The 13720-nt window shown below is 44.4% G+C and overlaps 1 protein-coding gene across 1 annotated transcript in view; it reads left to right on the top strand.

Moving 5' to 3' along the window:
- LOC144819772 (neuronal acetylcholine receptor subunit alpha-7-like) overlaps positions 1-13720 on the top strand; it is an 892484-nt gene that overhangs the window by 597539 nt on the left and 281225 nt on the right. Inside the window, exon 7 of the mRNA XM_078677526.1 lies at positions 2581-2748. Coding sequence (XP_078533652.1) covers positions 2581-2748 — 168 coding nt within the window. The remainder of the gene's footprint in view (positions 1-2580; positions 2749-13720) is intronic.

The raw sequence follows: 13720 nt of genomic DNA, 5'->3' as shown, positions 1-13720 counted from the left end.
ACTCAAAAACCCAAAACTGACCCTGAACCCTAAAAATACCCCTTTACCCAAAAACCCAAAACTGACCCTGAACCCTAAAAATACCCCTTTACCCAAAAACCCAAAACTGACCCTGAACCCTAAAAATACCCCTTTAAAAAAAACCTAACATATAACATTTTAAATATAATTTTATACTTACCAATACTTACGTTGTAATGGTATGCGTTGTAAAAGTACCTGCGTTGTAAAAACATGCGTTGTAAATAAATGCGTTGTAATAGTATTTGCGTTGTAAAAGTTCCGTTGTAATGGTAGTGCGTTGTAAAAAATGCGTTGTAATGGGTGTACAGCCTGATCATATTCTGGCTTTTTGTTGATGTGGCCTGCAAATCAGACAGACTTTTCTGGCTTGCAGTGGCTCTTTAGATCACTGCAATACAATGTATTCCAGCAAGGCTGATTTTGCAAGGTCATATTTTCGATCACAAGAGACGTTCATACATCAGGCAAAAGTCACACGTTTTGATTTTTAAGGCTTTTCTTTTGTGGCGGGATTCCAATATTGATTTAAAGCAACTAATCTTCACCTGTCATCCAGGGACCCTTGGGGATCGGCGATGCCTACTCAGGGGGGTCTATGACTGCGTAGAAAAAGAAATAATAATAACATATTAATGATTAACGTTGGGGGTGCACGTTTTACAAAGTCCAGAGAGTCCAAGTAATGTTGAGAAGTCACTTCTTTATTAGAAAACAATTGTTCCGTCTTTTAAAAAAAGAACGATATCAGCCAAAGCGTTTCGCTCTCGAGCTGAGAGCTTCCTCAGGGCAAAAAAGTACCAGTCGGTCTATTTGAAGTTCAAGTCTTTAGAGCAGTACCGTGAAACAGTAATAGTAATTTCAAACAACCATCAAAAGGGATCGGGCAGCCATCGACAAAGTAATCCTGAATGAGTAAGTAACAGGTTCGTTTCCTGATGGTGCTAGCGAACAAGAGGTAAGCAGCTTCCTGGATCTGTAGCTCCGGCTCAGAGTAATCGCCGGGTGTGATCTGCTGCGTATTTAAAGATGAGGGTACATCACCCAGAACCCCCAATAGGGTCAGAGACAAATTCACTTGATATGGTCCAAAGAGGTGATGCCTCAGGCACGGGAACGGTACGCGTTTTTTCTTCTGGATTTTCAGATCCCGGTTGAGGGTTAACGCGATGAAATACATGCATCCCTCAGGATCTTTCACTGCTGGTGTTGCTGTTTGACCCACTTTATTGAAGCTCTCACCACCCGTGCAATCATTACTTTATTGTATCTGTTGTGAAATAATACATCACCTCTTTGGACCATATCAAGTGAATTTGTCTCTGACCCTATTGGGGGCTCTGAGTGATGTACCCTCATCTTTAAATACGCGGCAGATCACACCCGGCGATTACTCTGAGCCGGAGCTACAGATCCAGGAAGCTGCTTACCTCTTGTTCGCTGGCACCATCAGGAAACAAACATGTTACTTACTCATTCAGGATTACTTGGTCGATGGCTGCCGATCCCTTTTGATGGTTGTTTGAAACGACTATTACTGTTTCACGGTACTACTCTAAAGACTTGAACTTCAAATAGACCGACCAGTACTTTTTTGCCCTGAGGAAGCTCTCAGCTCGAGAGCGAAACGCGTGGGCTGATATCGTTCTTTTTTTAAAAGACGGAACAATTGTTTTCTAATAAAGAATTGACTTCTCAATATTACTTTGACTCTCTGGACTTTGTAAAACGTGCACCCCCAACGTTAATCATTAGTCGCCTAATCTGGAGCACAGATACGCCAACCGACAGCTGGCGTAGGGGTTGTTTGCACGGTGTTGAGAGAAAACCTCTGGAACTGGTGTGAGGTGCGGCACTAAGGGCCCGCTGTTGCTTCTAATATTAACAGATTAATAAAGTACATATAAATGAAAGAACAAAAATGTAAAATTGAACAATTCAGAAACGTTCTGTAATTGTGAAGAAATTGGAGGCTACAAATGAAGTTGGTATCCAGAGATTGATTGGTTGAAGCAATACATGAACATCAAACAGAGTATGGTATGAGCGATGAATGAGCTCAATGGAATTATAAAAGGTTCAACCTTCCCATGACAATTTAAATGTGTTTTTTTTATTTGTTTGTGAATTAAATAAAATATTGGTTTGTGAATTAAATTAAAATATGCCATTAGTTGTGTATTTGTTTGATGTAAGTTTGTTTCTGCATTTTTGGCCATTGTTTTGAGGTTCAAATCATTGAAATTGCTTAGGTCCATGTCTGAGGCTTCCTGTAATGACTCAGTGGCGTCTTCAGATTCCAAAATCGATTCAGTGTAGGTCCCCGAATTCCAGTAACAATTAAGTGGGAGTCCATAAAAGTAAAAAGGTCAAGAACCTCTGATTTAGAGCTTTTAAATGTTAATAGCTATTACCTACAACAACCGTGAAAATATTAGATGCATCACCCATAAGAACAGCACTGCCATGCTTAGAGAAATAAAGACAATGAGACAATGTTAGTAATATTGTCCCCTCGCGCTTTCTCACTAATGTACATACTTCGCTCGTATTTTCCAGGTATTTTGAAGAGCACTTGTTATATTGATGTCCGCTGGTTTCCGTTTGATGTTCAAAAATGTAATTTAAAGTTTGGCTCATGGACCTACAATGGCTGGCATATAGATTTGCAGATGCTCGAAGCTGACATATCGAGTTACATATCTAATGGCGAATGGGATTTAGTGGGTAAGTACTTATGTCAGGTATGTTTTTATTACAGTTATCTTTCTCCCTGTGCAAGACATGTGAATGATATTAGCTAACAGGAAGATTTCATTAGGGATGTATGACATTACAACGCATGCTTTTACCACGCATGCTTTTACATCGCGGTTTTTACAACGCATACCATTCGAACACATAGCGCTTTGGGGTGCTGGATAGTGAATAGTTTAATTTACTATTCCAACTTCAGTCCCCATGGACACAAGGGAAGGTGTTGGATAGTAAATTAAATCTATTCCCTATCCTAGAGCGCCCCCCAGCGCAATGCGTTGTAATGGTTTGCGTTGTAAAAGTTGCGATGTAAAAGCACTGCGTGGTAAAAGGTGCGTTGTAAAGGATGTTTCCCTTTCATTAGACATCACAGGATTGGAACGGCTTAAGTGCCCTTGTGGGAAATATATAATAGATCCGAAAAATATATAGTTATGTTTTACTCATGAGGTGAAATATAAACCTAACCCTAAATAAAATATGTGTGAGAAGTGAAATAACTTTTAGTCACATTGGTTGCAGGTGTAGTGACCATAACTTATTTGGGCACACCAGGAGTGCATTCTCCTATCCTGCTGTCATGATTGACAATGTGGTAATAGGAGCCACATCTCCTGACTCCAAGTGGTCGCAATTACACAGCTATGCAGTGATACACACAGATATAGATTTCATAATAATTTGTGCTTTCCTAGTTGTCCTCTACATTGACATTGCAAGGGTTTGTGAAACCTGGCATACTCCAACTTAGAGCCCAATTTCGATGTTGCATCAATTAGGTACTGGGACCAACCGACCTCCTGTCGGCTGTCCCAACCCAGCAATTAGGATACGACCAAACACTGTTTGTTCACACTCCTATTCTTTACAAGGGGAGCATGAATTACGACGGAGTGCATGCTCTCATTGTAAAGAGAAGAGGGGCAGTTCATCCCTGCACCCAGTGGCAGGCACCTCAAGGTGCCTGCACGGGATGCAGAGATCAACAGGGGGGCTTCATAGGTGGCCCCTCGGCCTCCAACCAGAGACTGTGCACCCATGTCGGAAAGGCCGGCACAGAAAGGCTGTCGGATTCCAACTTTATAATCCCTCGGGCGGAAAGAGCTGCCCTTGGGATTACTGGAGGCTTTCCGAATGGCAGACAGGCTCTCCGAGAACATCGGAAGCCATTCAGAAATCCAGTTTGGAATCCTTTCTGGCTGACTCCATCCAATGGGTCGGTCGGAAATCAATCCGAACAGCTGATTATGATGTCGTAGGAATGGCTCTGACCGAGGGTTGGAGCCGTTCACTATGGCATCGTAATTGGCTCCTGTGTTTGCAACAGGATTTTCCATGGTTCTCCAGGAAAACTTAGTCTCAGGTGGGAATATCAGTTTTATTACTATTGCATTTACCCTGATTTCTAGAACTGGATTGTTGCTGTTTTACCAGCTGACTTGTCATAATTCACTTTTACTCCCGATCTAAATATGTGGGGACCGATTTAAAGTTTGATGGACAGGGTACTTCCCACAAATGTACTAGGGACCCTGTCTAGCAAACAATCTGTCCACTATCTCTATCTTGAGTCAGGCAGACCATCATCTTTCAGACAGGGAGGACCTCTACTGGCTCTTCTGAAGGAAAGCTTGCTCCGATGGGTCAATGGAGTAGGGGCCTTTAGAGGAAGGACATCCGACCATTCTCCCTATTTAGAGTGGATGGTCTGTTGTAATTTTTTCTGTTCATCACCATCAGGAAAGATCTGTTGGTACTGAACAGAAATGAAAAAAAAAATACCTCCACACCCTCGAACAAAACTCCCACCATGTGCAGATCATTAGTTTCTTATTTTTCATAAATAAATTCTCACTTTGGGAGTTGGCTTTCGAAAAACAAAAAGGTTTGGTGCACTGGAGCTAAATGACAGTAGTAGTACATTAAACCTGAAGTCCCTTCAGAGGAACTGCCGGCTTGGCAGCTCCTCTGAAGGCCCAGAGATCACTGCTATGCTGGCACTGAAATGTAAATATGTCAAGCGATAGTCGTCCTGAGTGGTGGATATAGTGACCTCTGCCAACCTGGGGGATGGGCAGGCTGCACGTCAAACACTAACTAGGGCTTTGGCTGAAAACCCACAATTATCCTTTATCTTCCTTCATGTTTCCAGCACATCTACACATTTAACCTCTTTTAAACAACCCCACACACTGGAAGGACACTCCTTGGATGCCATATTCTTCAATGGAGTAAACTAATTGCACAAGAATAATGCAATCTTTCTCTGGTCGAATTATTTGCTGATGAATTTTTTTATGGGAAACAAAAACAAACTCCTGTTCTGCCACTAACACTATTTCTCTTGTGTGTTACATTATTTTTTCTATGCATCACGTTTCTCACAATATAAATAAGCCTCCATATAAGGAACACGTTACTCCACTAATTCCATATACTCCACTGTGATGTGTGATATCTTTGAAAAATGTGCACTTGGTAGCCAAGAATGAAATCCATTCTGCCCCCTGTGCACCCAGAAATTGAAACAAAACTAAAGCATAATAGACAGGGTTTAGTTAACAATAATACATAATTTGTCCTTTGCCCTTGCAGTTTATAGTGTCAACTGAATCCTTTGATGGCAATTTAGGCCCATAATTTGTGAACCATTTCATGCAGATTTGTGAAACGAACAAACTCTTACCGTGGAAACTCTGACCATATATTCACTGAAAAAGATACAGGCTAAAGGAACGTTATAACTAGGTGAATATGTCAGTGACAACATTAAAGTTTTGAATTAAGAATAGCATAGTAATTCTCCAGTTATAGAGATCAGAGCTAACTGTAACTTGTTCTCCCGCTATGCACCGCTTATGACCTCACATATTACATTACTCCTTGCATGTTCTATGACATCATTTATGACATCACTGATGACATCTCAAATGACATCTCAGCCATGCATGGTGGGTGATTGTCCCCGGGCTTGTCTGCGCAAGCACGTGGACTCAGACCAAGTAGGTGCTGTTACAGGGTAGGACCCTTGACGGACGTTTGACTAAAGGGCTACCCTTGATATTCTGAAGTCCCCAGTGATGTGTAAACTCTCCTGAAATGGGATGGAGTCAAGAATCATAATAAAAGCAAGATAATGATTCTAATGACATTTAAAAAGGAGCAGCTATCGGCTCTTATAAAATAAAAGTGGATACGGATTACCTGTACTGCAATAACCAGGGAGGATACCCTCCTTTTCTGCCCTGAAGAAAGTCCTGGACCAATCAAGGACTGAAACATGTTGGTACTAGGGTCATAGGACCATAAAACTCCAAATGACCCCCCCCCTACTTTTGCATTTTCATATCACCAACACTTCTACGAATAAAGGGATACTGGGACCTGTCTGAGGATTTTTAATCTTTAACACCCCCTGGCCATATACATTTTTCCAAGAGCTCCCTGGAATACGGTGAACCCACCCTGACCTTTAGGAGTCGCGGTGACTAGGTGATGAAGCATTACACTACTAGAGTGTGTGAGGGTAATATTCACAAAATAAATTGCTTCTTTCCCCACAGTCTAGTGGGTAACAACGAGAGTGCTTCAAAATAACCTTCCATACTTAACTAACCAGGGTTTGCTTTAAAAACTTGTGAATGTGTTTCACAAGACCATGGGGTACTTGTTGTAGAATAGAGTTTAACACAGGCGGATGTACTCCCTTAGAGATCCCCTCTCTGCCCTTACCACATAGGAGAAGTTTACCTTCTCTGAGTGCCATAATTTTCTTGGGGGGTTGTAGCTCCATGCACTATTTATGACCACACATATTTCATCACTCAGGACATGTTCTATGACATCACTAATGACATCGCAAATGAGATCTCAGCTGTGTACAGCTGGGGTAGTCCTCAGGACCTGGCCTGTCGCCAGGACCCCCGTCAAATGTCCCACAGCCAGCCAACCCCACATTATGCAGGTCTTTGCCAGTGCATAGCAGGGGATTGGCAACTGGCCCTAGCCAATCCACCAGGAGGGAGCCAACACCACATTGCCCATATATTTTTGCCACGGGCAGGGTGGAGTTGGTAGCAGAGACTGGCCTGCAGCCAGGCCCTTTGTCCAACTCACTCCAGAGAGCCCCCGGAGGCAGCCAACCCCACACCACTCATGGCCTTTGTTTGCGCGTGGCATGGGGTTATCTCAGGCCTATGTTGCAGTCTGGCTCTCTTTCCAATTCTCAGCAGGCTGCCAACCACATGCTGCACAAAGCCTTTGGGCATGTGCATCTGGTGGTTGGTCCCAGGGCTTGGCCTGCCGCGAGGCCCTGTGGCTAAAATCCTAGCAGGCTGTCAACCCGACACTGTGCAAAGCTTTTGCCGTGTGCAGCATAGGGTTGGCCTTCGGGACCCCATCCCCTGGTGCCAAAACATATATATTAGGAGGAGGGGGTGTGCTGTCCACTCCCTGACCCTTAATCGGCCTGGTTACTCCATCCCTGGGCTCAATACAATTTAAACATAGGAGAAGGGTGTACAGCCCCCCCTCATTTATGAGCCTTAATAGGCCAGGGGACCACATCCCCTGTGGCCAAATAAAATAGAAATGGGATGGGGCCACGCTACCTCTCTCCCCAATCCTTGGGTCCCCAACACCCCATCATTTGAGGCAAAATCTAAGGGGAGGGGGCATGCAGCACCCTTCCCTGAGCTTTATTAGGCCTAGAGGATCCCATTCCCAGGGTCAAATCAATAAAAAAGTGGAGGTGGACCATGTGGCCCCCTCCCTGAACCTTCATAGACCACCAGGGACCGCATCTCCTGGAGCTGTGTTTGAAAGTGGAGGAGGGCTGCACAGCCCCACTCCCAGAGCCTTATCAAGCTCCAGGGACCCTATATTCTGGGGCCGTGTTTTTTTTTTAAAGGAAAGGGGGCCGCATGGCCCTGAGCCTCATTTGGTCCTGTGGACCCCATCCCCCAGAGTCTTAGTTATTTTAAAGGCGAGTGGGGCACGTGCACCCCCAAGCCTCATTATGCCCTGGGGACCCCATCCCCAGAGCCTTCATTGCTTCCGTCTGGATTGAGCAGCTATTTATGCTCCTCCTTCCTTTTGGGAGCAATCTGTTGATCTTTTTCACTGCCCACATCAGTGTGGGCAGAGAACCCGATCACAAGTTTGCTCCCAGCCAGTGGGAGCATTTTTAAAGCTTCAGCCAGCTAGGAGCAGACTATGTGTTTGCTTCCATTTGGCAGGAGATTTAAAATTGCTCCTGCCAGTTGTCTAATTTAACACGAGATTGTTTACGGGCCCAGGCGAGGCATGTTAATAATGAGCACAAACTATTAAAAAGGATCTAGGCAGACTAATAGGAATGTTTACGAAAAGAAAAAGAAACCTAGGGAGTACCACCATCTTTATTAATGCGATACGGGCCACCAATAAAAGTGGGAGTTTAATCCACTTTTCAATGACTTCTGTTTTTGTATAGCGCATCCATAGTTTCCGACAGTACAATCTCAGGGTCAGTATGTATCTTTATGCCCAGATATCTTACTGGGTCCGTGGTCCACTCTATGTGATAATTGGTGTAAATGGGGGTAGTGATTGCTGTTAGGGGAAAAATTATTGACTTATGCCAATTGATGTTTAGATCTGAGTGTTGCCCGATTCACTCCACCTTCTGCAGCATAGGCGTGAGGTTTAGCTCCGGATTGCATATATAGAGTAATATATCATCTGCTGCAAAAGTTAAGTTATATTGCAGTGATCTTATGCCCCTATATGCGTGATATTCGCGCATTGCATATGCCATAGGCTCTGCCACCAAGGCATACTGAAGGGGGAAAGGGGGCAGCCCTGTCTCGTGTCTCTGGCAATAACTATTGCACGTGACAGAGTGCCATTTACTCATACATGCGCCAATGGCTGTGCATACACGACCTCCACTATTTAAAAAAGAAATATTTCTTACACCTACTCTTCTCAAGACAGCATATAAGAACCTCCACTCTCGAACGCTTTCTTGATATCTATAAATAATGCAGCAGCTTTTACATTCGTGTTGATTCTAGCAATGGTACCAAAAAGAGTACACCAATTGCTTGTTAGTGAGCACCCCAAGACAAACCCTGTCTTTTCTGGCCCCACCAATCTTGGCAATAGGGGTGCCAACCTGTTCACCAGCACTTTGGCAAACAGTTTGAAGTCTGTGTTAAACAGGGATAGGGGTCTGTAGAAAGAACAATGTTCAGGGGGCTTTCCAGGTTTTAATAGGGTAATCAGGGTGGCGTCTCTCATAGTTGGTGGCATCACGACCTGCTTAGCCATCTCTTTACAGAGATTCACCAAATGCGGGATCAATTTGTCCTGGTATACCTTATAGAAGGCCACCGTTAAACTGTCTGCCCCAGGGGCCTTTTCATTAGGCATTTCCTTCAATGCTGCCAAAATGTCCGTTGGTCTAAGAGGGGCAATGAGTCTCTCTCTGTCTTTATTTTACAACCATGTCATCGCTATATGTGCAATATATTTCTCGACTGATTCTGAAGTGGAGGACCCCCTAGAGGTATATAAGTCTGCATAGTAACTGGCGAAGGCCTCCACTCTCACTGGTGTGCTGTCTACCAGTACCCCACTTTTATTGTATATATTTGAGACATAGCAGTCCCCCCTGGCGGGCTTAACTACCGCTGCCAAAGTGGCACTGGGTTTGTCTCCTTCTGCATACACCCTAGCCGTAGCGTATTTCCCTAAATATTTGACTTTGGCCTCTGCAAATTCGTTATACTCGTCAATTTGTGCTCTGATTTGTGGTAGAATCTGAGGATCCTCACCTTTCTGGAGCCTACACTCCAGTGTTTTAAGAGTGTGCTCTGCTTTTTGTAGTTGAGTACAAATAGATTTTAGAACCCCCTGCATGTTTAGACATCACCATTCCCCTTATACTTATTTTAAAAGTCTCCCAAATGGAGCACATGGTGGATACACAGGTTTGTGACAAATAATTTGTCAATTACATTGCCCAGTTCTGCCCGGATAACTGTATCCAATAACAAGTGTTGAGGGAAACGCCACATGTGTACAGTGTTGCTGAGGTTGGCTAGTGTAATCTGTAGAGTTACCGGTGAGTGGTCGGAAAGTGTGTGCGCCAGATGTGAGCAGTCATCTATGAACAGGAGTAGAGCACGTGAAGCAAACCAATAGTCTATTCTAGTGTGTGTATCATGGACAGAGGAATAGTGTGTATATTCTTTACCAAAGGGCAAGCGATGTCCCCAGGCGTCACAAAGACCTTCATCCTCCGCGTTGTTGGCTATGGTGCAGGCTGCGAGTGATGGATGTCTGGGGGCGCCCTTTGACCTATCGAAATCAAGGTTTTGTATGCAATTAAAATCACCCCCCACCCGAGTATTGGCATATGGGAATGTCTCATGATCTTGTCCTGTAATACAAGATAAAATTGAGGGTCACTGTGATTTGGCCCCTAAACCCCCACAAGCAACACAGTAAAACTATCTTTGCGGCATCTGGCCAGAAAATACCTGCCCCCCATGTCCACCTCTACTTCTTGTATCTGTAGGCCTGAATTTCTGCTCACCCAAATTAGCATCCCTCTGGCATTAGATGTAAACCCGGATGATATACACCTGCCTTTCATTCTTCTCTGGATCAGTAGCCTAGATTTAGGGGTAAGGTGTGTTTCTTGTAGTATAGCTACGTCCGTGCTGTCTCTATGCAAATAGGTCACTACTTAACAAATTTTTCTCTAATCATTAAGGCCCCTTACATTCCAGGACATAAATCTAATGTGGGTTTTAACGTTAGTGAACTGCATCATACTTTAATTTACATGTACATACTGACATATCGTGTGAGGTACATAATGCTAAGTATTTTGGTGAGAACAAGACCTGTAAGTACATTAACCTGCTTGACCTGTCCGCTGCTTTTGATACCATCTCTCATCAAATCCTGCTGGACAGATTGCGCTCCATAGGCATCCAGGGTTCTGCTTTGGCCTGGCTTCAGGACTTTCTTAGTAACAGGACGCAAACAGTTAACCTTGGACCCTTCTTTTCTAAGACTACCCAACTCACTAAAGGGGTACCGCAGGAATCCTGCCTGAGGCCATCCCTGTTCAACGTATATATTGCTCCTCTCTCAGCTCTGCTTAGGGAGATTGGGTTTATCCCAATCTCCTAAGCGGATGACACACAACTCATCTTATTTTACAAGAAAGACACCCCGACATCCAAAACATGTTTAAAGAAGGGATGAGAGCCATAACATATTGGATGAGCAGTAACTTCCTGCAGCTTAATGCAAAGACAGTTGTTAAAAATTTAGGGGTGCTAATGGACAAAGATCTCAACATGGATGAAAATATAGCTGCAACAAAAAGAGCTTGCTACTATACACTTTGCCTCCTCCGTAAGGTTTTTAATTTCTTACCTGTATCCACACGTAAAACCCTTGTTCACGCTCTGGTACTCAGCTGGCTAGACTTTAGCAATGTTCTGCTGATTGCCGCTAAGGAATCAGCATTGCAAGGTCTCCAGGTGGTCCAGAATACTGCTGCTCGCCTGGTAACTAGCGCTCCTTACCGTGCCCCTTCACTCCCCCTGTTGCGTGCGCTTCACTGGCTGCCTGTCCCTAAAAGAATAGATTTCAAAATCTGTTGTATTGTTTTTTAAAGGCATAAATCAGATGGGCGCAGCCTATCTTGCAGACAAGCTAGTGAAATATACACCATCTCACTCCCTTCACTCTGAAGGGAAAAGCCTACTCACTGTCCCGCGCATAAGGCAAACCAGGTTGAGAGGCAAGTCTTTCTCCTACCTCGCCCCCAAACTGTGGAACCAATTGCCTCTTGAGATGCGTCTCACTACTAATTACTTAGGGTTCAGAAAGAAGCTCGAAATGTTACTTTTCTAATTTTGTTACCCATCCTATCAGCTGTCCTTAACGCAGAGATACCCCATTTAGGGTGATTCAGGCGCTTTATAAATGACGTAAATAAATAAATAAATAAATTAAGCGCTGACTGCTGAGTTAAAATAACACCCCATCCCCCTCCTACACCATATCCGAACAGTAAGACATGGCACTTTTACAACACCATAACTAACTCCCTCCCCAACATGAAATAACCCCACCTCCCCCAAATCAATTATCCCACTAGTAATACCCAGGTGTAATACACTCGAGGCGGTGATTAGACCTGAGGTGTTACTTGGTGGCCCATAACCACTTACACACTGAGGTACTATCCAGGCATATGACCAATATTCCTATATACATATGCAGTGCTTTTACATTTAGTTAATCTTGACAGTATTATTACAGCAGAGTTTGTGTTCCTGGCAGTTTCTATGCAGGAAAAGTCTATCTTTACTTCGTTTTTACTAGCGGTCTACATTACACTTACGATGCCGATGTGCACGGCTCCAGCAGATTATACTATTCTGTGTTTTCGAGTGCCTCGTCACAGTCTGATGCTGGCGACCTTGCAGATTTTTACGACTTCTCAATGCTGTACTGTTTGAGGTCCTTTTGTAACTGGTTAGGATCACTCTACATTTTGGATTTTCCAACAAAGTTTATCTTGAGTCTGGCCGGGTAAAACATTGTGTAGTCCAGCTGGAGTTCTCTTAATTTCTGCTTGCCGGCCTGAACTTCTTGCATGCCAGCCGCCCAACGGGGTGAAGTCTGGAAAGAGAGGTATCTCTTTTCCTTCATATTTGAGTACTTTAGGTCCCTGGCGCGCCGCAAAGCGGCATCCCTGTCTCTATAGTTCAATATTCATGCAATCAGGGGGCGAGGCGGGGCACCAGACGGAGGTCTGGGGCCCAGAGTGCGATGCGCATGTTCTACTATGAACACTTTGACAATGTTTCTCAGTCCAGCATAGACACCAGTAACTGTTCAACAACTATTTCCATATTCCCGGTAGCTGTCGACTCAGGAAAGCCCAGTATGCACACTATACTGAGCCAAGAACGCGCTTCAAGATCTTCAGCTTTGTCACGCATCAAAGTCAGTAATTTCGCCATTTGTTTCTGTGCCGTCCCCATTTCAGTTTGTGCATCTTCAGATTCAGAAATTCTGCACTCCGCCATGTCTAGCCTCTCGGTGTGTTTGTCCACAAGTTCAGACATGTGATCCATATGGTAAGCCAGTGAGTCTGTCTTGCCGAACTCTGTTGCATGGCTGCCAGGATATGTCGGATATCATCCCCAGTGGCAATTGATTCCTCATTTTGCTCAATCCCCTATTCTCTATTCCTGGTCTACTACGTTGATCGAAATGGATTTCCGTTTGCGTTTTATCTCCTTTTCCCATGATGTCCTCCACTATATTGTGCCAGGCCAGGCCCATATAACAAAACCCCTGGGCGACCTTTTTACCATACGTAGTAGAGAAGGCAGGACAACAGGCCGGGCACGCCCCAAGGCCGATCCAGGGTGGTATTCCATCGATTGCAGGAGGGCAAAGAGGGAGCTAATTGAAGCAGTTAAAGCAGGGAAAAGTGGGCTAATTAGCACCGCAAGAAAGAACTATAGGGGTGCCATCAGGGAAGCTAAGAAGGGGTGGGAAAATCAGTTCTGGATCGATCTAAAAGCCGCAAGTGCAGGGAGGGACTCTAGAGGTTTCTGGGATCTGTTTAGATCTAGACATAGGCCTGTCGACTCACTCATCACATGCAATATCCCCGAGGCATCCTGGTTTGAAAATTTTTCTCTCCTGTATACTTCCTCCTAGGAAGAAGGTTTGGGCCTTTTTGCTTTACCACCATTGGATCCCCCTGGACTAAGCGAGGCCACTGAGTTTACCGCCATGGAAGTGGAGAAGGCAATCAAATCCCTCGTTCCCAATAAAGCTGCAGGCCCTGATGGCCTACCGGGGGACTTGCTTTGCCTCCACTTTGCGGAATGGGGAATTCTCATCTCCTCCCTCC

This window comes from Lissotriton helveticus, chromosome 2_1, assembly GCF_964261635.1.
Source record: "Lissotriton helveticus chromosome 2_1, aLisHel1.1, whole genome shotgun sequence".
Lineage (NCBI taxonomy): Eukaryota > Metazoa > Chordata > Amphibia > Caudata > Salamandridae > Lissotriton > Lissotriton helveticus.
Note: the sequence above shows the minus strand (reverse complement) of the source record. Positions and strands in the feature narration are given on the sequence as shown.